The sequence below is a fragment of the Nansenia antarctica genome (assembly GCF_963989245.1).
Source record: "Nansenia antarctica genome assembly, chromosome: 11".
Taxonomy (NCBI): domain Eukaryota; kingdom Metazoa; phylum Chordata; class Actinopteri; order Argentiniformes; family Microstomatidae; genus Nansenia; species Nansenia antarctica.
This window is the reverse complement of record NC_137681.1, coordinates 9,588,332-9,610,875: the sequence shown is the minus strand read 5'-3', so window position 1 is coordinate 9,610,875 and position 22,544 is coordinate 9,588,332. Positions and strand designations below refer to the sequence as shown.

Sequence of the window (22,544 nt, the reverse complement as noted above, 5' to 3'; positions counted from 1 at the left end):
CTTAAAGTGAGATATAAGTTCATATATTTATATTATAGAAAAGTACATTGAAATGCCTAACTTTGCAAATGTTTATAAAAAATATGTTTTTTTCTTTCTTTTTTTTCTTTTTTTTAAATCATTGTTTCATTTCATCTCAATTGATGCGAGGAGACATTTATAGACAGATATAAATTTAATCCTAGCTCCAATAAACTTATATCTCCTTCAAGTCTCATCCTTGGTCCTTTTCAAAGTTATCCTATAGGTCTTCATTCTTTTCTCTCTCTTATTAGATGATCAAATACATTATGTGTGATAACTGTCAAAATAGTCTTCTTTGTCTGGATAAAATGCATCCTGAACATTGTTTAGTTAGTAAATTGTGCTTTGCAGATATGCTGATATGCCATTGGTGTGGTTGTCAGGGAAACAAGCATCATGCGTGATCGCAGACTTCTTTTTTCCATCCCCTTAGCGAGAGGTGTGCTACGGAAGAGACACCGAGAAAGATCAAGTCCCAGCTTGTGAATAGAAATGTGACAGAGAGACAGTTGCTGAACCAACACATAATTGAATTTGACTCTGTAGACTTGAGCTGCAAAAATAAATGCAAATAGACAGAGGAAATCCAATTTGGGCTGCTCACCTTGCTGATCTCCAAATAAGTCGCCGTGGCGTAATTTCACCCCCTGCTTCAGGAAATTAGTTCAAAATAACTTTGAATCCCTTTTGGTAACCGGCGCAGAAACGAAAAAAATAATGCAATTCTCCGTGGGATCCTTGCTTGTTTTCCGTTCCATATCCTGCAGTCTCTGAGCCGAGTTCAATATCCAGTAGAAGTGTGCACCACGTAATAGGGGGTTACCAAGCCATAAAACAGCCGGTAGGATTCTGTTTGTGACCCAAAAAAGATGATTGAATAAAACTGGATAGATAGATGCATATCCTGCGCATCGGAGAGAGAGGGGTGGTGGGGGTGGGTCTGTCTGTGTCTGTGTCTGTGTGTGTGTGTGTGTGTGTGTCTGTGTCTGTGTGTGTGTGTGTGTGTGTGTGTGTGTGTGTGCGTGCTTATGCACATGTATGCGTGTGTGTGTGTGTGTGTGTGTGTGTGTGCTCAAGCACACATATGCGTGCGTGTGTGTGTGTGGGCGTGTGGTGGGCGTGTGCGCTCGAATGGAGGTGTGTATGCGTCCGTGTTCACAGGAACCAGAGTTTCCAGCGCGCGTGCTTCTTGGACTCCGCTTTGGACTTGCGTTTGGGGGTGGAGGTGAAGGCCTCCTGGGGGTAAGGCAGAGAGGAGAAGTGGGTGTCCTCGGTGGGCCACAGCCTCTTCATCAGCGGCTGCAGCTTGTCCTCCTGCTGTTTGAAGTCCAGCTCTACACTGCAGCACAGAGACAAGAGAGAGAGAGAGAAAGAGAAAGAGAAAAAAACACATTGAGATCCACAGGGTCTTTCTCTCTGATTGCCACACACATTGACATTAGAACCACAGGCGAGCGAGCCTCCGCTGGGCGCGCTGAATAATATTTGCACGTAATGTGTTCCCTCTGCAAGGACTGGTTCATTCCCAAAGGAGACACACAGACACTCACTTTTATATTGTTTTTCCCCCCTCTCTCTCTCTCACTCACTCGCTCGCACGCACGCACGCTCACACACACACACACACACACACACACACACACACACACACACACAGCTTTTTTCGATCAAAAGTGAGCCATCTCAGTGGCCCATCTTGCTTGGCCGTCTAGACCATTATTCATGTTAAGTATCCACTCAACCACCTATTCTCTCTTGACCTCTGTAGACAGTCATCCACAGCCCGGCCCGAGCCACAGGAGTGACCTACATTTCTTCCATTATTTCACTTCTAGGACTCTGGCTAATGTTTTTGTGATTTAACCATTTTATATAGACACATCCGGCAACCCGGTTGTGGATGTTGTTGTTATTGGTGTTGTCGTTTTTGTTGTGTGAACAGCATTCTTGTCACGACTCGCACAGGGAAATACTTTTGTATTTTTAGAACGATTGATTTCCGTCACTAGAGAAAGGAATCTTTTTTAAAAAAGAGAAAAACAAAAAGGATTAATTTGATGCACTAAAACACGGACCTCTGAACTCCGACCTCTGGCTGCAGCTCTGCGTTAGATAAGACCGTTCCCTGATGAAAGCTTATGAAAGTGATATTGAATTCGCCCGCGGAGACACGAGAGGGCGGAACGCGGCGGGCCGTAGACACCGTAGCGCGTCTGACTGACGGTGTTTTTCCAGCAGCGTGAAGCCGCGGCGGCTTGAAAGAGACGACACGCAGAGGGAGTCAGCGGGACGGCCGCAGCCTCGCCAAGACGAACAGCCCCCCCGGAACCAATCTGGATCGCCTCGCCACCCCCTGTTAGCGCGCCGGTCTCGGATGCCGTCCCGATTGCGGCGTCTCGTACGACTGGCGAATCCGGTCCTTCCTCTCTCTGACGGCGGTCTGGTTGTTGCTTGTCGTTCTCGCCTAGTTAAACACCCTGACACGCTCCTCTCGTCTATCCAGGGCGTGAGTGGTTGAGACGCTCTCATAGCAGACTAGGGGGGGGGAGAGAGGCCTACTGCTGTATGCAGGGCTGGGTTTCCGTTAACCGGCAATTACCGGTCTTTGTCCGGTAAAATTTGGTGAAGTCCGACAAATTGAAAAGTCGTCGGACATATTGTCCGGTGAAAATAATTCCCTTTGAATACAATTCGCTAAAGCTGGCTGGGTGCGTTCGTAAACACGCTCTGGAAATCCGATCAGCACTCGCGGAACGCCTCTCGTCCAATCGAACGACTCGGTCGCTCTGTGACATCAAGCCAGCGTGCGCTCCGGCGCTCTCAGAGCGTGTTTACGAACGCACCCCTAGAAGTTTCCAGCCAGCTAGCTGAAGCTGCTACACACACCAGAGCCATGGCGACCGAACGGCAAGTTAAACAACATACTATAAAAGTGACATTGTTTTACTCATTACTCATACGTTTGTTGTCATTCGGCGGTGCTAATAGTCGCTTTCTTTTTTAATTTATTTAATTTATTTTATTTTAGCAGTTTCCCCGAAAGTTAAGTGTTTGTTTTTATATCACTATTTGCACTTCTGGTTAGATGCTAAACTGCATTTTGTTGTCTGGTACTTGTACTCTGCAATGACAATAAAGTTGAATCTCACCTAATCTAATCTAATCTAATCTAAAATAATCTAAAATAATCCCATCACTATTACTCCCTATTTTCATCAGTGTTTCAATCCTTGAATCTGTGATGGAAATCAAGCAAAGCCACTTCAAGTCTCCCCACCACTGACAGCGCTGGGTGTGCCTTTCCTTACACTCTCGGTTATTCCCTGTGGATTTAAAAAACGGTGTTTTGGTTTCTATAATGTGGTCTATTCTCAGTGTTGACGAGCAGCTCAGGGGGCTTTGAGATGGCTAACAGCTAATTAAAGGAGTAATTCCACTCAAAAGGGTAGAAGTAAGCTGACTGTCTGTCTGTCTGTCTATCTGTCTGTCTGTCTGTCTGTCTGTCTGTCTGTCAGTGTGCTGGACTACCTATGACTTCCATGGTACCTGGGAACGCGTTGTCGGAGAGAAACGCCCTCTGTACAAAGGACCTACTGACCAAAATCCCTGTTCCCCGTAGCCTACATGCTTGCACTGTTACTGTTCAATAAAATGTTATACATCTAGACATTGTGGTATTTCTTTATATACGTATCCCAGACTGCCTATCAATTGTTTCTCAATAAACAGTTATGTTCTTCCCATTGTCATACTCCCGAGCTAAACGAAATGCCTTCCCAACCAGCGAGACTTATAGAAATGACGTTGTTTTATTGATTAAAAAAAAAAAGGATAAAACTGTAAAGAGAAAATAGAAAACTCACATTAATCCCAAACAATTTAACAAACTTCAGTTAACGTAATGTGGAGTCCGTTCATTGATCGATGCTGTCTGTTCAGTTCCCAGTGAGGCGCCCGTTCAGCGCTGGACCCGTTCAGCGCTGGATTTGACGCATGGCATAGCGCGCATGCGTCAAATCATGTTATATTATTATATATTATATAGCTCGCATCTAATCGTATCGGATGAGAAATAGACATTAAATGGCATATATAGGCCGCTACACAACAGTAATCACCGCGACAAACAGCTATATTAGATTTGGAGAAAAAAAATATATGATTTTGAAAAAAAAAAAAAATGTTATATTTTAATATGCTGACCGGAATATATCACGTTTGTCCGGTAAATCGAATTCTTCCCGGACACGATGTCCGACGGCAAATTTTTCTAACGGAAACCCTGATGCAGGGTTCCCGCGGGGTCTTAGAAAGTCTCACAGTTGATCCGAATTTAAGGCCTTAAATAAGGATTAGGATATTCGGATTTGGAAATTACCATAACTTCTCTGTATTGCCTTTAAATGCGTTTGAGGAAATGTCCGGTCTGTAACGTAAGCAGTATGCTAATTATCCATAAATAATCAGTTCCCCCCCCGCCGCCCCCAACAATAGTATGGAAATAAACTGGAATCAATAAACACTAGTTTGCAGCCCCCGGTGAGAACGTTTTGGAGAACACCCAGATAGCAAACAAGCTTGAGCTAGCGGAGGTGCTGTGGGCGCTAAATACTGCAGCTAAACAACTATCCTACAACAGCAACGATGGCATAGGTGAGCTTTTTAAAAACGTGTTCCCAGATTCTGATATTGCGAAAACTGGGCATACAGTATGCTCACGTGGAAGAACCACAATCAGAATCAGAATTGATTTTCTCGTACTACAGCGGGACCAGTCGTACTGCAGTAGAACAGTGGTGCAAAAATGCTGTTCAGGTTGCAATGGGATATCATTACAATATGCGATATTGAAGACACACGTGTGTAAGCCTTGTTGGAACACCCTATCCCCCAGGTCCCTGTACAATCCTGTTTTGAGGAGAATCTCGCATCAGACACGGCAGACGTTTTGTTAGATTTAGCCCCACGCCAAGATTGATTTTCAGATGTAAAAATAAGGGCCCGCGAAGAGCCCTGAGACGACGGACATGTCCTGAATTCATTCAATTCTGAGATGAAGAGGAGGAAGAGGATGAAGAGGATGAGTTGAGATGAAGAGGATGAGTTGAGATGAAGAGGATGAGTGAGGTTGAGATGAAGAGGATGAGTGAGATGAAGAAGATGAGTTGAGATGAAGAGGATGAGTGAGATGAAGAAGATGAGTTGAGATGAAGAGGATGATTTGAGATGAGGAAGATGAGCCTGTTTTAGCGTAGTGTGGCTTCGAAACCCCCCCCCCCCCCCAAAAAAGAACCTGGAATTCACAGGCTGTGCCGACTTTATCTCGACGTTTCATTATTTCCATTACAGCCGTACGCGTTTAAATAGGACTATGAAATATTTCCACCCTTGAGGATATTTTTCTTTATACAATAGGATGATCAATGTACATTACTGTTATGTCACAAATGGGTGAAATATAACTGCTATTAGGAATTCATCATTCTGTACAGGCTTGTAATTACAGTATGCTGTTATCAATCCAATCGTGTGTGTGTGTGTGTGTGTGTGTGTGTGTGTGTGTGTGTGTGTGTGTGTGCGTGCGTGCGTGCGCGTCTGTGTGTGTGTGTGTGCGTGTGTGTGTGTGTGTGTGTATGCGTGCGTGTCTCTGTGCACGCGCACGAGAGGACATTACATCAGATTATCTGGATAAGGAATAAGGTAATTTCATTACCTAACAGGATGGCTCCTTTATTCCTCCATTACAGCCTCTGCGCTACAGAAGTAATATTGCTGTGGTACTATTAATCAGTGTACAGTGTGTGTCGCTACCGTCTAGACGCCATCATTACATACATCATGATCATTAGAATCTGCCGGAACAGCATCCCAGGCTTTCCCCCCCATGCCGAGATAGAACGAGGTCAGTACACTTCACACGGCACGACGACAATCTAGCCGTAACTGTCTGTCTGCCAGTAGGAGTGACACGGCACCCACATTAAGGGTATGACTGGTCGTATCAATCTCACTGGCTTCCCCGGCGAAGTACATTTTCATGTTTTGTGGGGAGAGAAAAAAAACGACGACGCAATTGAATGTCTCACTCTTCCCGTGCCTGTACTAATTAAACTCCAGTAGGATTTGATAGACACGTCCCTCCCTCTGCGCTCTCTGACTCCTGTGTGTGTGTGTGTGTGTGTGTGTGCGTGTGTGTGTGCGTGTGTGTGTGTGTGTGTGTGTGTGTGTGTGTGTGTGTGTGTGTGTGTGTGTGTGTGTGTGTGTGCGTGCGTGCGTGCGTGCGTGCGTGCGTGCGTGCGTGCATAAGACTTACAGCCAGGGTGTTTTTTTTTTATGTGAAGTCGCTCCATTCATTGACGGCGTGACAGGGATATGGCATTCTCTCCTCTCCTCCTCCTCCTCCTCCCCCTCCTCCTCCTCCTCCTCCTCTAAGCTCCTCATCCCACTCGCTCTGCTATTATGCCGTCCTCTATGTCAACAATAGAATATGTAGCAGGAGCGCCAGAGCTTGTTAACCGTAGCGGAAACCATTTGTATGACTGTACTCTACACCAGCGGTGAAGGCCGGCGCTTGTAGAAAACGGGAGGACAGTGGAATGGGAACGCATGGAGCGGAATGGAGGGATGAGGGAAAAATCGGCCTACGATTTCTACACCGTGGCGGCCTCCGCTGCAGTCGTCCTACTGCCCTCTCCAAACCCACTTTTGTTCTGCCCACACGACACTGCTCGATACAGCGAGAGTTTTTTTTTCCTGTATGTTGTATTTGGTGTGTGGTGTTTTTCTGGTGTGTCGGTGGTTCATACGTGGTTTTCCCTCTCGTCTCCCTGCCGTGTTTACTGGAAGCCCCGGCTGATATCCCTGGCACCTCCGGTCAGAGAGGGAAAGGTTAAGCTGCTCCTGCATGACCTTGGAGCATCTCAGGGGTGGAAAACATCTGTCTGTCATCCCAAAGTATATCATCTGCTATCACCCTTGTCGAGATGGGGGGGAAGTTAATTTTAAGATGTTGAATAGAAAGAGTCTGATTCTGTGTGGACTTTGGTCCCAGCCTCATGGTAGGCTACAGGACAGGCATTATTGCCTTGTCAGTGTGAGAGGGTCTCGACTGACGTATTACTGACAGTTTTTTAAAAGCCCCCCACCCCCACACACACACACACACCCCTCTCCAGTGGATATCTGAACAACACATGTTAGATGTCAGATACACACTCCTCCTCCGCTCGCTCGCTCCCACGGTTTGTTATTCTGCGACACCGTATCTCACTGTGACATCGCATCGCTGACAAGCCGGATGTCTTTTCTTAACGTCCTAATCTTCTGAGCCCATATGCCTCGCCGTCCGTCAGCGGCATCACACCGCCACCACCGTACGTCAGCCGTCGGGCCCGGGAATTCAGAACGCGGGAAAAAGCGTCCGGGGACCGGGTATAAAAGCCATTTCCATGCGCGGCCTCATTAGAAAAGGGACCCAGTGAGGAGATAATCATCTCTCCACATTTGAAAGAATATTCAGAAGGCCCCTTTTAATGAAAGATTCATTATCCTGTAGCTCTGTCCCGCTTATCAGCATATCCTCGTAGAGCTGTCGGAAGGAGGGGAGGGGAGGGGAGGCAGGGGGGGGGGGGGGGGGGGGGCTCTGTCGCTGAACGTCCCGGCTGACGATGCTCCATTTTGTTTTCTTTTCCACAAACACACACACACACGCACACACACACACACACACACGCCCGCCCTGTGTCCCCTGAGTGAGTCGTTGAGTCAGAACAAACTCAGCGGGGCACTTTGGTCCTTGTTAGTGTTTAGCCTCTCCTCCATTTGTCCAGGGAGGACATGGCAGTACAGAACACACACACACACACACACACACACACACACAGTAAAGGCACCTGAGGGTTTTCCTCAGTCCACTACGTAGTAGATAGTACAAGTCTGTCTGTGGGTATGGACAGCACCCACCAGCACACCCCCCCCTAACGCACGCACACACACAAACACACGCACTGTACCACACACACACACACCCCCCTCATCCGCTTGACATCCACCCGTCAGGCCCTGCAAGTATCACTCTGGTATCTATGGCAACCAGCTGCCACCGTCAAAAGCGAACACTGTCTGGTGTCTTTGTGGAAAAACCCCCACATCATTCCACTTTTCACAAAGAAGAGATATCTCCTCTGCAGAGCCCGCCCCCCCCCACCCCTGCCCTCCTGCCAGCTCCACGTGCCACAGTGTAATCAGCTCCACCAGCCTTTAGCAACACTTAATTGATTTCCTAACCACTTAATTGATTTTCTTCATCTCATGTTTAGGGGGGTTCACGGGTTCGCCCTTCACCTACATCACGGTATTCAACAGGCAGGATTATTATTATTTTTTTCCCTTATTACTTTTTTTCATATATTTCTTTCTTATTTTCAAATCCGCCTTCTGTCAGAGAACCGTCGACACGAACGCGAAACAATTCCGGTAGTCGTCTGATACTTTCCTGCAGGGCATGAAGGCCAATGACGAGTTCAAAAGGGATGGAGGCGTAATGGTGGTTGAGTGTTGAGCGAACGGTTGTCAGGGCGCCAGACATGGCTACGACTGGGCGTCCTGCGTTTCTCCTCCCTCAACCCCCAAATCTGCTACCTCAATCAGCAGCACTTAGATCCATCTCCGTGTTTGATCAACACATTAACCCATATCAAAGCCGAGGGATAAAATGAGATTACAGGGTTCCCACATGAACAAAGCTTCAAGACGCATCGTGGCTTAAAGCACTGGTCTTAAAATAAATTGAATGCTTCTCAAATCCTCTTTCATGCCATCCCGGTCTTGATATGGCAATTCACATTCTCTCTCTCTCTCTCTCTCTCTCTCTCTCTCTCTCTCTCTCTCTCTCTCTCTCTCTCTCTCTCTCTCTCTCTCTCTCTCTCTCACTCTCTCTCCCCCTCCCCTCTCGCTTTCAGATCCCCCAGATTACGGATCACCCCCAGTAAGATGCAATAATAATTCTTACCGTTCCTTCTCATTCTATCTAGACGCCATGCACATTACATTAAGCAATGCTCAATAGAACCGTTGCTGCTAGAGGGAGATGGAGGGAGGGAGGGGGCGGGACAGGGGGGGAGGGAAGGAGAGAGGGAGGGATGGAGAGAGAGAGACAGAGAACGAGAGGATGGAATTGCCAGGGCAACTGAAGAAAATCAGGGCAGATGAATGGAATTGGAGAGCACTCACGGCAACATTGTGTATTCAGGTTGATGCCCATAGACATTGATATTGATCTGAGCGGAGACTTATGGACACTATATTAATGTACGATTGCAATTATTCTTGGGAGTATTTGATTATGCTGAATGGTGCAGATGGTTGGCTCCAATGCTAAACTACATTAAGATGATTTATGCTCCCATATGCCCGGGGGTAAGTCTGGACAGTAAGCTAGTTTCATCATCAACAGAGGACTAAGTGATTTACCCCTGCATGCTGCCTTCCTGTTCCATTAACAAACACATATACACACACACACACACACACACAGAGACACAAATGCTCTTCATATCCCTATATGTTACAGCAGCCTTTGATGAGAATTGTAATGGTGACAGAAAGAGTGTGTGTGTGTGTGTGTGTGTGTGTGTGTTCGTGCTCTGTCAAGTAATTGTGTTTGACACACCTCATATTTGTATAAACTGTATTTCTCCACCTCCAGCGGGATTGTTTGCATGGAGCTTTACGTAATTAGATTGTGTTTTAATCCTTTGCCAGTGTGAATGAGACTTCTATATTTGATTCTGTGTCTTACCGTCAAACCTATTCCGCACGCACAACTTGCCCTGTCAAATGTCAACCGAACTTCAATCAAACGTCAACGCCATACATGCTGAATCGTGTTGTATTATAGACAATATTATCATATAGAACACAGGACTGAAGTGCATTTTTGCGAAATTGTATTTGTCCTCATTGTTTAGTGATGACAGACGGGTAGGAGAGGGTTATTAATGCAGTGGTCCATTAATGCAGATCCAAAATAGAGCAAGTTGCTGCAAGTCACGTGACTAAATTGAGCTGACTTTCATCTTTAGATATCCCATCAATACTCTGACATGTTGCCTTTATATTGTATTCCCAGAGGAGCAGCTCTTCAGGGTCCTGCCTGACGAGAACGGACGTGAGAGAAATGCTTATCATACCCCTCACTCCCAAGACTAATGCACACTGACAATCTACTCAATAGTTAATTGTGCGTGCGTGTGTGTATGTGTGTATGTGTGTGAGTGTGTGTGTGTGTGTGTGTGTGTGTGTGTGTGTGCGTGCATACGTGCATATCCGCCACTACCTTTAAAGTGAAACCGATATAATACAGAGATATAACATATCTAAGTTGTCTCTCTACTGCTGTGTGAGCTGAAGACACGAGAACAGTGCTGCCAAGAAACAGTTACAGCTCCTTAAAAGAAAAAGACAAAAAAAAAGACAAAAAAAGGAATCGCATATTTTTAACGCGATTTCCTATTCGTCATTAGCAATTCTATCAGCTTGGTTCCCGGGTTCCCGGCGTCGGGCTGAGGCTGTGTGTCGGGCTGAGGCTGTGTGTCGTCCCCGAGGTGCTGTGCTGTCACTGCCGGTGGGAGGCTGCGGAGCTGGGAACAAAGAGGGGACGCCAGGGCGAAGACTAGTCAACCTAAATATAGCGTCGCCTGACCCCCCCTCTCCCTCCCAGGGGCTGCTGGGAGGTCACACGGTGTTAGCAAGATGGCTGACTAATTTATGACGAAGGCCCTGTACCTAAATCCCACATCTTGTTCTCGCACCCTCCCCCCCCCCCCCCACACCCTCCTGTGCTGTCGCCCCCTCTCCTCTTGAGCATTCCCGTAAGCCAGGATGTGTGCTGCCCCCGTGGCCCTGTCCTTAAACAGGACTGCTGTTTTATTTCTGCTCTCCTATCGCAGTGTCATCTGGAGAGATTCTTGGCTGTACCGCAACTCTCTCTCTCTCTCTTACTCTCTCTCATTCTCTCTCTCTCTCCCTCTTCCTCTCTCTCAATCTCTCTCCCTCCCTCTCTCTCACGCTCATTCTCTCCCTCTCTCTCATTCTCTCTCCCTCCCTCCCTCTCTCTCTCTCTCATTCTCTCCCTCTCTCTCATTCTCTCTACACCCTCCAGCCATGTCATTGGCCTGGGTGTAGGCCCAGGTCGCGGCGGAACATTTTGGTGAGGTTAAAACATCCTCCACATTAGAACACAATGGCCTTTTATCAGCCGCCGTCATCAAAGTGAAGTGAATAAAAATTGAGCTCTCCTTTCTCTTAAAAAGCTCCTTTATTCCGTCCGGAGGCTCGTCCGTCTGGTACAGGGAGACGGTGTTTGATTTAAAAGCCTCTTCAGGCTCTGGGAGAGTGCTCTGTCACAGATACCGGTCCTTGGCTTTCTCTCTCATACACTCATACTATCTTTCTCCTTCTCTCTCTCTCTCTCTCTCTCTCTCTCTCTCTCTCTCTCTCTCTCTCTCTCTCTCTCTCTCTCTCCTACACTCATACTATCTTTCTCTCTTTCTCTCTCTCTCTCTCTCATACACTCATACCCTCTTTCTTTCTCTCTCTCTCTCATACACTCATACTCTCTCTCTCGCTCTCTCTCTTATGCACATACACACGCACGCACACACACACACACATCACACCCATTCCCTGGCTATGTCACGGGAGGCCTGCAGGGGGCCCCAGGGACCTGCTGGCTATGAATCACCCTGCGTGTCCGGGCGGAACGCCCCTGATGACAGGCATGTCAGAGGACGGGGGTGTCAGAGCCTGGGCCGGCCATGGCCGTCACCCTCTGGGGGACGTGGGACATGGAGTCGTTCCCCCCAAACGGCAGGCGGGGGGGGCTTCTGGATCACCACGGAGACACGTCAGTAACAGCTGAGAAAAGCGGGAGATAGAGCCGCCCCGAGCCTCTCCAAAGCTCCTTTAACTGAGGTTAAACCCCCTCCTACCTCCCTCCCTCCATCCCTCCCTGCCTCCCTCCCTCCCTGCTTGCCTCCCTCCCTCCCTATCTCTATGTCCCGTCCTCACCTCTGACAGTACTGCGTGCGTCAGCATATTTCTCAGTCATCCCTCACGCACATTTGCCCTTTTAGTCTCTCACCGGCTCTAAACTCACAGCGGTCAGGTACCCTTCACAGCGTGACAGTGTGTGTGTGTGTGTGTGTGTGTGTGTGCACGTGTGTGTGTGTGCACGTGCGTGTAGATGTCACCTGGTACTCTCTCCTCTCACACACACACAAACACACACATACACACACAGACATTAGGCTTTCAGCGCTCCCCGCCTCCTCTCCACTCAGCCCCCCCCCAGCCCCCCCCCCCCCCCTGATGAGAAAGGACTAGCAGAGCCACACTAACCCAACAGTCTTTGGAAAGAGGGAATAAGGCAACTAACCTGTAAATAATGCATGCGCTGTTCCGACACGTGTCACAGTTGGCCGTGTCCTGTCCGGTTCGATAGGAGAGGCTGCGGGAGAGATAAGAGTGGGAATGAGTCATTACAGGGCTTGTTTAGACGCTCCCTCCCCATTTGCCGCCTGTCTCGTCTGGTTTGTCTCTCCTCATTAAGGAGCCATATTTAACACGGTCTGAGAGGACTTCTATCCCCCCCCCGCCCCTTTCTCTCCTAAGTTGTTTTGGTCTGGGTTGGGGGGCGGGAGGATTGATTGAGGGGCATGATGAGGAGAGAGAAGTGTGTGTGTGTGGGATTTGGAGTGGTTGTATGTGAGAGAGGAGCGTCAGTCACTAAGACACACTGACTGGAGAGAGATCCCGTCCAGCCCCCCCCCCCCCCCCCCTCCTATGTCTGCCTGCCTCGGGCGTCCCTGGTCGGCGTTTGCTTTTTTTGGGGATCGCCACGTGCAAAAAGTTAGTGTTTGTCTCTATCCGACCTTGACATTTTTGCTAGGCTTGGACTTTTTCAGTCTGAAAGGGTATTTTCAGGTAAAAAAAACCCGACCGCTTTGTTCAGGATTTATTCATTTGACATTTGATAGCAGGTCACACACATTTTGATACCCTTCCTTCGTTGCACCTCGTAGCCACGTTTTCATTCGATTACATTTGGGTTTTGTGATTATGCAATCTTTTTTTTTTTTTTTTTCTTTCTTTTTTTTCTTTTTTTACCTACAATTGTTATTCATTGTTAAGTGGACCCTTGACTCCCCCCTGGGCGCCTGTCAGTGTGACGAGCCTCGTTGGTGACCGAGGGTCTCAGACTCTCGTTAGCGCTGTACAGACCCCCGAGGCGGGGGGGATCTCGACACGGTGTCATAATATGAACGGTGTTTGAACGGCGTCGAGAAGCTTTCTTATTGGATTTGCCATGTTTGTATTTGTGCTTCACAGCGGTGGGTATAGATCGACAGGAAGAGGTTCCCCCGCTCTGAACTGAGTAGTAATGGACCGAGTATGGACACGCCGCGGACTCTGCTCCGCAAACATCTAAAGCAGAGGGGGGGGGTGAATGTGTGTGTGAATGGATGAATGAGAGGCTGTAAGCGTTGTAAGGCGCTTTTGGATAAAAGCGCTATATAAGTGCAGTCCATTTACCATTAAAGCAGGAGTCAACTCCAGACCAACGAGACTCGGATGCTGACACTGTTGGTGTCTTTGTGTTGGACGCCGGGTGGTTGAACGCTGCAGCTGTAGGCTGGATCTGGTGTCGGCTGGGGCTTGTTAGGCATTAGAAGAGACATCATAAGAAAGCTCCTACTTTTATTTTTTTTAGCCTCGCTGTTAAATCGCATGCTGTTAAATCCCAAGAGTTGCATTGCAGCAACTGTGCAACGCTAGTCTGTGAGCACAATGAATATCGCTGGGATAATTCCTTAAACCCATCCCCCCCCCGCACACACACACACACACACTCACACACTTGACCGCCTCATAGGCCGCCTGATACAAGCCGTATCTGTGGTGGGATGAGGAACGAGAGGGATGAAGGCCGTCAAAGCAAAGTAATCCTAATGAAAAGTCGGCGGCGTGTTGTGGAAGGGATAGCATCAGAGTGGAGTGCTCCAGTGCTTTAGCAGCCGCGTCAGCTCGCTCACGAACACACACACACACACACACACACACACACATACACACACACACATACACACACACATACACACACACACACAACCTCTCAATGCCTTCACCTCTCTCTCTCTCTCTCTCTCTCTCCGTCCCTCTATCTCTCTCCCTCTCCCTCTCTCTCTGTCTCTCTCCCTCTCCCTCTCCCTCTCTCTCTCTCTATCTCTCTCTCCCTCCCTCTCTCTCTCTATCTCTCTCTCTCTCTTCCTCTCTCTCCCCCCTCCCTTCCTACCATCCCCAGGCGGTAGCGTCACGCTGCCTGGGCAGACTTAAAGTAGCAATACAAATTAACATTGGCGTACATCTCTCCTCCCCCTGGTCTGCTGCTGTTTTTAATATCCAGCAGTTATATGACTGGTGTTGATATCAATATAGCTATTTGGCCAGGGGGGAAAGAGGGCGGGGGGTGGGGGCAGGGGGTGGGGGCGGACGATGTGGTCAGATGGCTGTAAAAAGTAAGTAAAGTAGATTTTCGCAGCACGGCTCCATTTTGTAATTAACGGCTGTCACTGATGCCTAGGGTGCCAGGAAAGAGGGGTGGCTCTCATAACGGCCCGCAGCGGGAAGGTCAACCTCGCCTTCACTTACGCCCAGATGGCTGGATCGATAACGTTGATGGGGTGGCCAGGCCACTGACTCGTCCTTCAAATCTCTCTCTTTTTTCCTCTCTCTCTCTCTCTCTCTCTCTCTCTCTCCCCCTCTCTCCCTTCCTCCCTCCTTCTCTCTCTCTCTCCCATTCCTCCCCTCCTCCCTCTCACCCCCCCGACACCCCCCCCCCCCCCCCCCCCCCCATAGTTGTTGATAAGGAAAAGTAAGAGCAGAGCTCATTTCAACTGACCTCCCAGAGGAGAACAAAACCGAATGTGCCATTAACAATATATTTATACACTCACACGCACCGCACCGCGAGATGAGCGCTCCCAAAGGTCTCTGCCTCCCCCCCCGGAGAGAGGGGAGGCAGAGGTACACACACTCAAAAATAGTCTCTCTCCATCCGATGGAAGGTGATTAATTGAGGCAGGGTGAGAACCGCTGATGGTGCTGGTGCAGCAGGTTTATTCACAGCTCTGTCAGAGATCAGGGCAGGTGATGATGTACCGGACTGTACGGCACAGAGTGCTCATCTCTACGTCTGCACAGCATGGCCCCCAAGGCACCGCTGTGCTCTTGGCGTGTGTGTGTGTGTGTGCGTGTGTCCGTGTGTGTGTGTGTGTGTGTATGTGTGCGCGCGCGTGTGTGTCCGTGTGCATTTGTGCGTGCGCGTGTGTGTATGTGCGTGTGCGTTTGTGCGTGCGCGCGTGAGTGTGTGAGTGTGTGCGTGCGTGCGTGTGTGTGTGTGTGTGCGTGTGTGCGTGTGCGTGTGTGTGTGTGCGCGCATGCTGTGAGAAGACACACGGGGCCTGATCTTGGCCAGCCTCCCCAGGGCTGCCAGGAGACATCAACTTTCCTCAAAGACGATCCGTGTCCTCCAACCCCCCCGCCTCCCCCCTCCTTCAACTCCCCTCCCCCCAACAACCTGGCAAGGTCTGCACAGATAATCTGTGAATAATGGGACGGCATAGGAGGATTCTAATTATACCCTCTCACTCTCTTTCTTTCTCTCTCTCGCTCTCTATCTCTCTGGGACACACTGATCAGCCGTCCGGACTCAGGGGACCACCCTTCAACAGAGCTGAGCTCCAGCCAGGAAACAGGAGATGTTTCAGGATCACTTCTTCTTAACATGGAAAGCAATCGTTTAATCCATTGTTATAACGGACATGGTGGCATGACTCATGTCTCTTTGGTTCTGGGAATGATAGAAGCTAGACACAGCTTGTGGACTTTGACCATCGCCTCCTCTTTCCCTCCCTACCGGTGTGAAGTTAGAATATTGGAATGACTATTTACCTGTCTGGAAAAGATATGAATGCTTTTGGTAATGTCCCATTTTGTTTTATGTCTTCGGTTTTCCAGTTTGTCTATAATGTGTGACGTGTCGTGTTCTTCAGAAACACTACATTAGGCCAGAGAGTGAGGTTGTGTCTAAAGGGTATATTATATATTTGCGCGTATGTCTGTGTTTTTCCAATAAAGCACCTCAGTGCGAGAGCACTCGCTTACATGATAAATTGAAGCGAGCCGTAATGTAACAGACATAATTGTGCTCACAATTCACCTACAGCCTGTGGGCATTTCTTATTTGTTGGCCGAGTGACATTTCTGCAAAGAGAGAATGCAGCTAATGTGCCGTGACAAGAGTATTAGAATTTGTGCTTCGCTTGCAACAAAATACAATTCTCTGTCTGTGGCTTTGGAAATTGAAAATGTAGACCAGATGTATCAAAGGGTGGCTTAGTTAGAAGTACCGGCAGCTTAAGATTTAGTATCAAAGGGTTTCAACAGTGTGCAGTAGTAGGTACTCCTCTAGTACATTATTACCACATCGTTCTATTGTGAAAGGAATATAGCTTTTTAAAATGTTATTTGTATTTATTTTATTTTATTATTATTATTATTATAATATAGTGTGTATAATATTATTATTATTATTATTATTATTATTGTTATTATGTTGTCAGAAGTGAAGAATCAAATCATATCAAGTTTTATTTGTATAGCGCATTTCTCACAAGATGTGACTCAATGCGCTTCACATGATGACAGAGCCGGCAAGCAGGCAAAGGTAAAAAAACTTGTACACTGTGTAGCCAGGAAAATTCCCTTGCAGCCCTGTACTCATAGAGCGACTACTCTATGACACCCAGATTGCTCTGCATCTAAAGCGGTGGTGTCCTGTAGCGACTATCAGACCTCTGACATGTACATCAGGCCGTGGTGCATCTGTCCGCTGATGATGTCCCAGCTACAGGAGGCAAGCCAGTGGCTTTTGCGAGACAATTAGTTTTAGTTTTGATCGCCGACACGGATGGAAGCGTGTCTGTCTCCCACACATCACTGAGGGTTGTCCCCTGTCATCGCTGTGGCATGGCCAGGTAATGGGTCCTTATGGGATAAGTCACCCTACCTACAGTACCCCCCCCCCCCCACACACACACACACACACACACACACACACACATACACACACTCACTCCGCTGGCTGCCACTAACTCTCTATCTCATAAGAGTGACGTGCCAGTCTCAGTAGAGATGGCTAACCACCATACCTATTTTCACTCTGCTCCAACACAGTTATATGAGTGTAGCGATAAGGGGATTAAGATTTGCTCATGAAGATTGAGCCAAAGGATATAATTGCCTATTTACTTGTGTAAACTGGAATTCACCTTTAGATGAAGAGGATGCTTGTTGTGTTTATTATCTTCTTTTGAGAGTTTTTTTGATGAGTCAGTGTGTACCTGCTGGCTATCGCCTAAGAGAGTGCAGGTGTGTGTTTTTCCCTGAGGACTGTTTGTGTTTGTGTGTGTGTGTGTGTGTGTGTGTGTGTGTGTGTGTGTGTGTGTGTGTGCGTGCGCGTGCGTGTGTGTGTGTGTGTGTGGGTGAGGTTTTGGACTAGGTGAGAGAGTGTGTGTGTGTCTGTGTGTGATGGTGATTGTTTGGATGCTTTCTGCCTGTGGCGCTGGTTAGAGGGAGATAGTGATCTGAGCGTGTCCGTCAGCGATTCACTCAGGTGCAGAACAAATTGGCCATATGGTTTGTTTCATCCCAGTGGATAGAGAATCCTCAACTATGCCAGCAGAGTCGATTGTATCTAGTTCCCCTTTGTATACTGTCGACTCCATTTCCTTCAGACAGCAAATGGGTTTTTCACAGACTCTGGGTTCGCTAGATTAACAATAAACACATCCAGACATGGCAACCAACAAATATGTGTTAGTACAGTTATGATTTGGCCAATTCACGACTTCATGCCTTCATTCCACCAAAATGCATTATGTGTGCAAACCAACGTTGTTTTGTTGTTTTTGTGTATCGCTGCCCCCGCTGGCCCTTAAAATGTGAAACCGTGGCCAAACATGTGTGTATCCTTGTAAACGAACCAAACAAGAAATAGGCATGTAAAGTTCAATGTCCTACCCGACACCAGATTTTAGAAAATACTTTGTTTGGACGAAATACAGCACTCTTCACTGAACGCCCTTCATCATGTGTTCTCATTCCTTGATGGCGACTGGTTTACGATGGCCATTTAGCACTATTTTTCGAACAAAAATCTGTATACCTTTTAAGGTAGTCAAAGATCGAGTTTGGGGTTCATAGATAGATGTCCTTATGCACCAACGACTGTCATTTTGTCAAGAGAGGTGAAACATTTTGTTTGGCTTTTTAAGTGAACAGTACAGAAGCACTCTTGTCAAAGGGAAGCTAACCTTGGCTTTGTGATTACATTAGGATACAGCCTTTAGTAGAGTGGCAGAGTTTCAGCGCGTAGCTCATCCAACCACTTGGGCCAAATTGAGTGAGATGATTGGTTGGCGTTGAGCTCACAGGCTCTTCTCTGCTATGATACGATATTCTGGAGGAAAAAAATCACAAAAGGACATTGTGCTGTAATAGCACAGCGGGGACTCACATATCCAGGTGACGGAGAGACTGGCTACAGCCCCGTATTATGGCTTTTTCCACATCCATGAAGAAAGCAGCTCTATTCTATTCCGTTCAGTGCTTTTTCGGTTATTGTTGACCATGCACCAGCAAACCGACGGAAGAAAATGGAATAAACTAGCTTATCCGCTAGGCTCACACATGCTTATCCCGGGGAGAGTGCTTTTGAGATGCAACACATGCAGAGAGGATTCCTACAGCATCTAAATGATTAATGCACTGAGTGTCTGTGATGTTTCCCTCATTTAACCCCTGACTGCAGGGAAACATCCCCAGCCAAGCCTCTCTTGTGAACCAATATCACTCCAGGAAGACCCCCCCCCACCCCCCCCCCCCCCCCTCCCCCAGTATGAGATAAGTCATCATGTCTTACCCCTCTCGGTGGGCCTCTCCCTTCTCCAGCTCTTGGATGACCCCCAGTAAGACTTTGATGGTCTCCTGGCTGGAGCTGATCAGGTTCTCCATGGCCTGGAGCTGTGCTTTAACATCCCCTTTCTCCTTGGTCACAGGCACTATCTGCTTACAGGCCTCCCCCGGGTTGCCCCCACCGTCCGCCGCCTCAGCCCCACCGCCAGCACCACCTCCACTGCTACTGCCACCGCCACCACCACCACCGCCGGCACCACCGCCACCCCCACCGCCACCCCCACCACCGCCGCCCACAGGGTCCTCCATGGCCCTCAGAGGCTGCGGCTGGGCGGAGAACTGGCCCACGTGGCACTGCGCCTGCGTGGTGCAGCCGGCGGCCCGCGGCAGCGTCTGCGACTGCAGCCCGTTGAGCTGCAGGCCCTTCTTCCTCTTGCTGCGCGCCGCCGACGGGCTGTCCAGACACTCCACCTGCGTCAGAGAGTTCCAGGCGATGGGGCCCGTGACCTTGGAGCCCCTGTCCGGCAGGGTCTGCGACGAGCCCTCCTCGAAGTTGAGCAGCTGCCGCTTGCCGCCCGAGCGGTCCCGGGCGTCCCCCACCCCCGCCTCCCTGTGTTGTAATCCTTTCCTGGGTTTGGATTTGACGCTGCAGATCTGGTAGTCGGCCTGGGAGGCCTGGCCGCTGGTGGTGCAGGGCGTGTTGGGCAGGCAGTCCGTGTCTGTGTCTGTCGAGCAGCTGAGCAGCAGAGAGTCGGAGCACCGGCCCCCGCTAGGTCCGTCTAAGCAATGGCCCGCTGCTCCTGCTGCTGCTGCTGCTGCTGCTGCTGCTGCTGCTGCTGCTGCTGCAGCGCCGTGCTGCTCCACTGTGGCGATGCACTCATTAGTATGGAGCAGAGCCCTGGTCATCTGTACTCCACCGCTCCCCCCGCAGGCGCCGCCCTCCTCCCTGTCCCCTAAGCCCTCCCCCGCAGCCTTGGAGTGCTGCTTCACGTCAATGACGAAGCCGTTGTTCTGGCCCTTGTAGCTCTCCACGGCCGCCACGTGCTTGATGGTGTGGCCCTTCTTGCGCTCAAAGGGGAAGGTCTGGTAGCGCTTCTTCAGGTCGGGCGACGTCTGCACGCCCGTGCTCTTGGTGACGTTGGGGATGGAGCGGCGGGCGGGCACGGTCATGTACTTGCGGTACGCCACCTTGTAGGAGACGGGCTTGCCCCCCTTCCCCGCCGCCGCCTGCAGGGCGGCCTCCCTCTGCTCGTTCTGCGCCTCGCAGATGTCCTTGAAGCGGACCTGCAGGGCCTTGTTCCTCTTCCTCACCTGGCCCTGCCGGCTGGGGTCCTGGGCGTACTTCACCTCCAGGGCCAGCGAGGCGGAGGGTGAGGGCGCTGCCTCCGAGTCCGACTCAGAGTTGGTGAGCATGCATTTGCTGCCCTCCTTGCTCACCATGGTTCCTGAGAGCAGGGCAGAGACAAGGACAGTGTTAATGGCTTAGTGATGAACGACACAGGCCAATGCACCAGCACACAGCGACACAGGCTCTGGGAGATGTGGAATACCTAAGCAATTATTGATTACCTGTATGCATAGTTTCAGTACTGGGGAGTATGGTATGGAAGTTTGAGACTTCTTTGTAGGATTTGTATTAAAATCTGTTTCCAAAGTTAAGTTTGGCAGCGACTTAAGGCTATTTTCTTGATAGCCAAATATATCAAATATCGATAATCTGACACCAATGTAATTATCTCTAGGTGCAAAGAATTGTTGAGTCTGTGCTTATTTAGTACAAGAAAAGTAAAATAGATTGAATCAGATAATGCTGTATAAGGCTTTAATAATGCTGTATACGTATACAGTCTACACTATACTTATACAGTTATCTATTCCAAGGCAAATAGTTAATAGAAAAATGTTACATTCTAATGGGGAGGAGAGAGAGAGACATGGACCACCAGTAATCACAAAATAATGCTTCTCACGACATGACGAGAACCTCACAACAGGAAACAGGAACAAGAGAAAGCGCTAACCCCTGACCTCTGTTTTTATATCATCCTAAAAACCACAGTATTCAAATCAGTAGCTGTTGATAAGGTCTTCCACCAACCATCACTCATCTTATTGAATCTGAACTGATGACATCACAATTTTGGCACCTCAAGACATCCCACAGAGCTCACGGCCATTTCCCTTCTGGTAAAACGTAAGACAATGAAAACGCTCCCTCGTCATCTTCATACTGTCCACGTCACCCTTGTGGAGTCGATCATCTGAGGAGTTCATTAACATCGCGGCTATCGCAGTTTATACTCGTCAATCCATCAGCCTATATTGACTGGACGACTGCAGGGGTTTGGGGGGGGGGGGGGGTTTAGTACACCTTAAAAATGAAGCTTATTTATGCCTGCTTAAATCATGCTCCCTGTGAAGCTGATGACACCAATTTAGTAAGTGTGTCTGCATCCTTTCACTGGTTTGTCATTGCCCGTTAATTGCATCTTTTAATCTCCCTCCCCATTTGAATGTGACCCCCGTCTAAGTTGATAAGTGTGTCTGTCTCAGTTTGTGTGGGAGTGCTGGCAGCGGCCATCAGTCATGTGGCTGTGCACCACCACCAGGCTCCGGCAGAGAGGACAGGACAGGGCAGCAGCAGCTACAGTAGGACAGGCAGCACTGCTACCTCAGGTGATTCAGCAACTTCAACACATCACACCCCCCCACCCCACCCCGAATCTGATGTCACTGCTTATACAGTAGTAAAGAGATATGTGAATGTCTGTGTACGTATGTGTCATGTGATATGTGATGTACAAGGGTGAGTGAGTGAGAGAGAGAAGGAGAACATGAGGGATGGAGGGAGGGAGAGAGAGAGAGAGAGAGAGAGAGAGGGAGGGAGGGAGGGAGGGAGGGAGAGAGAGAGAGAGAGAGACGTTTTGAGGTTAGGGAACTGAGAACTGCCTAGCACCACCCCTAGGAGTGATCGCTTGTGCAAAGACAATCCATTATCTTCCTCCACAGCAGAGAGGTATCAGTGTGGGGACATAACTATGCAATCACGACTCTGCCATCTCCCTCTAAGGCCTATGCATACTGATTTTTGGTAAACATTCCACACTGATATAGATGCTGATGCGGACAATTATCCCCACCTTTTTTCTACCCTGACTGGTTACTACCAACTGCAGACACGGGGGGTTCCTATTTCATATCTTCCTGTCTAGTTACCTGGGAGCCATGGAGTATCATGTCCCTCTCTCACATCAGATTATGGGATTCACACCGTACAGCATTATTCAATTAACTCTGTGTGTGTGTGTGTGTGTGTGTGTGTGTGTGTGTGTGTGTGTGTTTGTGCACCAATGTTTGCCTACCAATGATTGCCTGTCACTGGTTTGTATCTTTAGCCGTTATAAACAGGTCAGGGAGCCAGCCAGGGCTGAACACACACGTGCACACACACACATTTACATATCCCCTTTAGCCTTGGGCCAGGC

At 48.7% G+C, this 22,544-nt stretch overlaps 2 protein-coding genes across 2 annotated transcripts in view; one reads left to right on the top strand and one right to left on the bottom strand.

Annotated features, from left to right (window-relative positions):
• The window catches only part of dock1 (dedicator of cytokinesis 1), a gene marked incomplete at both ends in the record, with an annotated part of 180,827 nt that overhangs the window by 88,885 nt on the left and 69,398 nt on the right, over window positions 1-22,544 (top strand). The window lies entirely within an intron of this gene.
• insyn2a (inhibitory synaptic factor 2A) lies at window positions 1,180-20,499 on the bottom strand (the record flags this gene model as incomplete). The annotated part of the gene is given in 6 exon segments (XM_080541845.1): window positions 1,180-1,363; window positions 12,461-12,532; window positions 19,067-19,307; window positions 19,310-19,353; window positions 19,355-19,842; window positions 19,888-20,499. Coding segments are annotated over 6 exon segments (1,641 nt in total).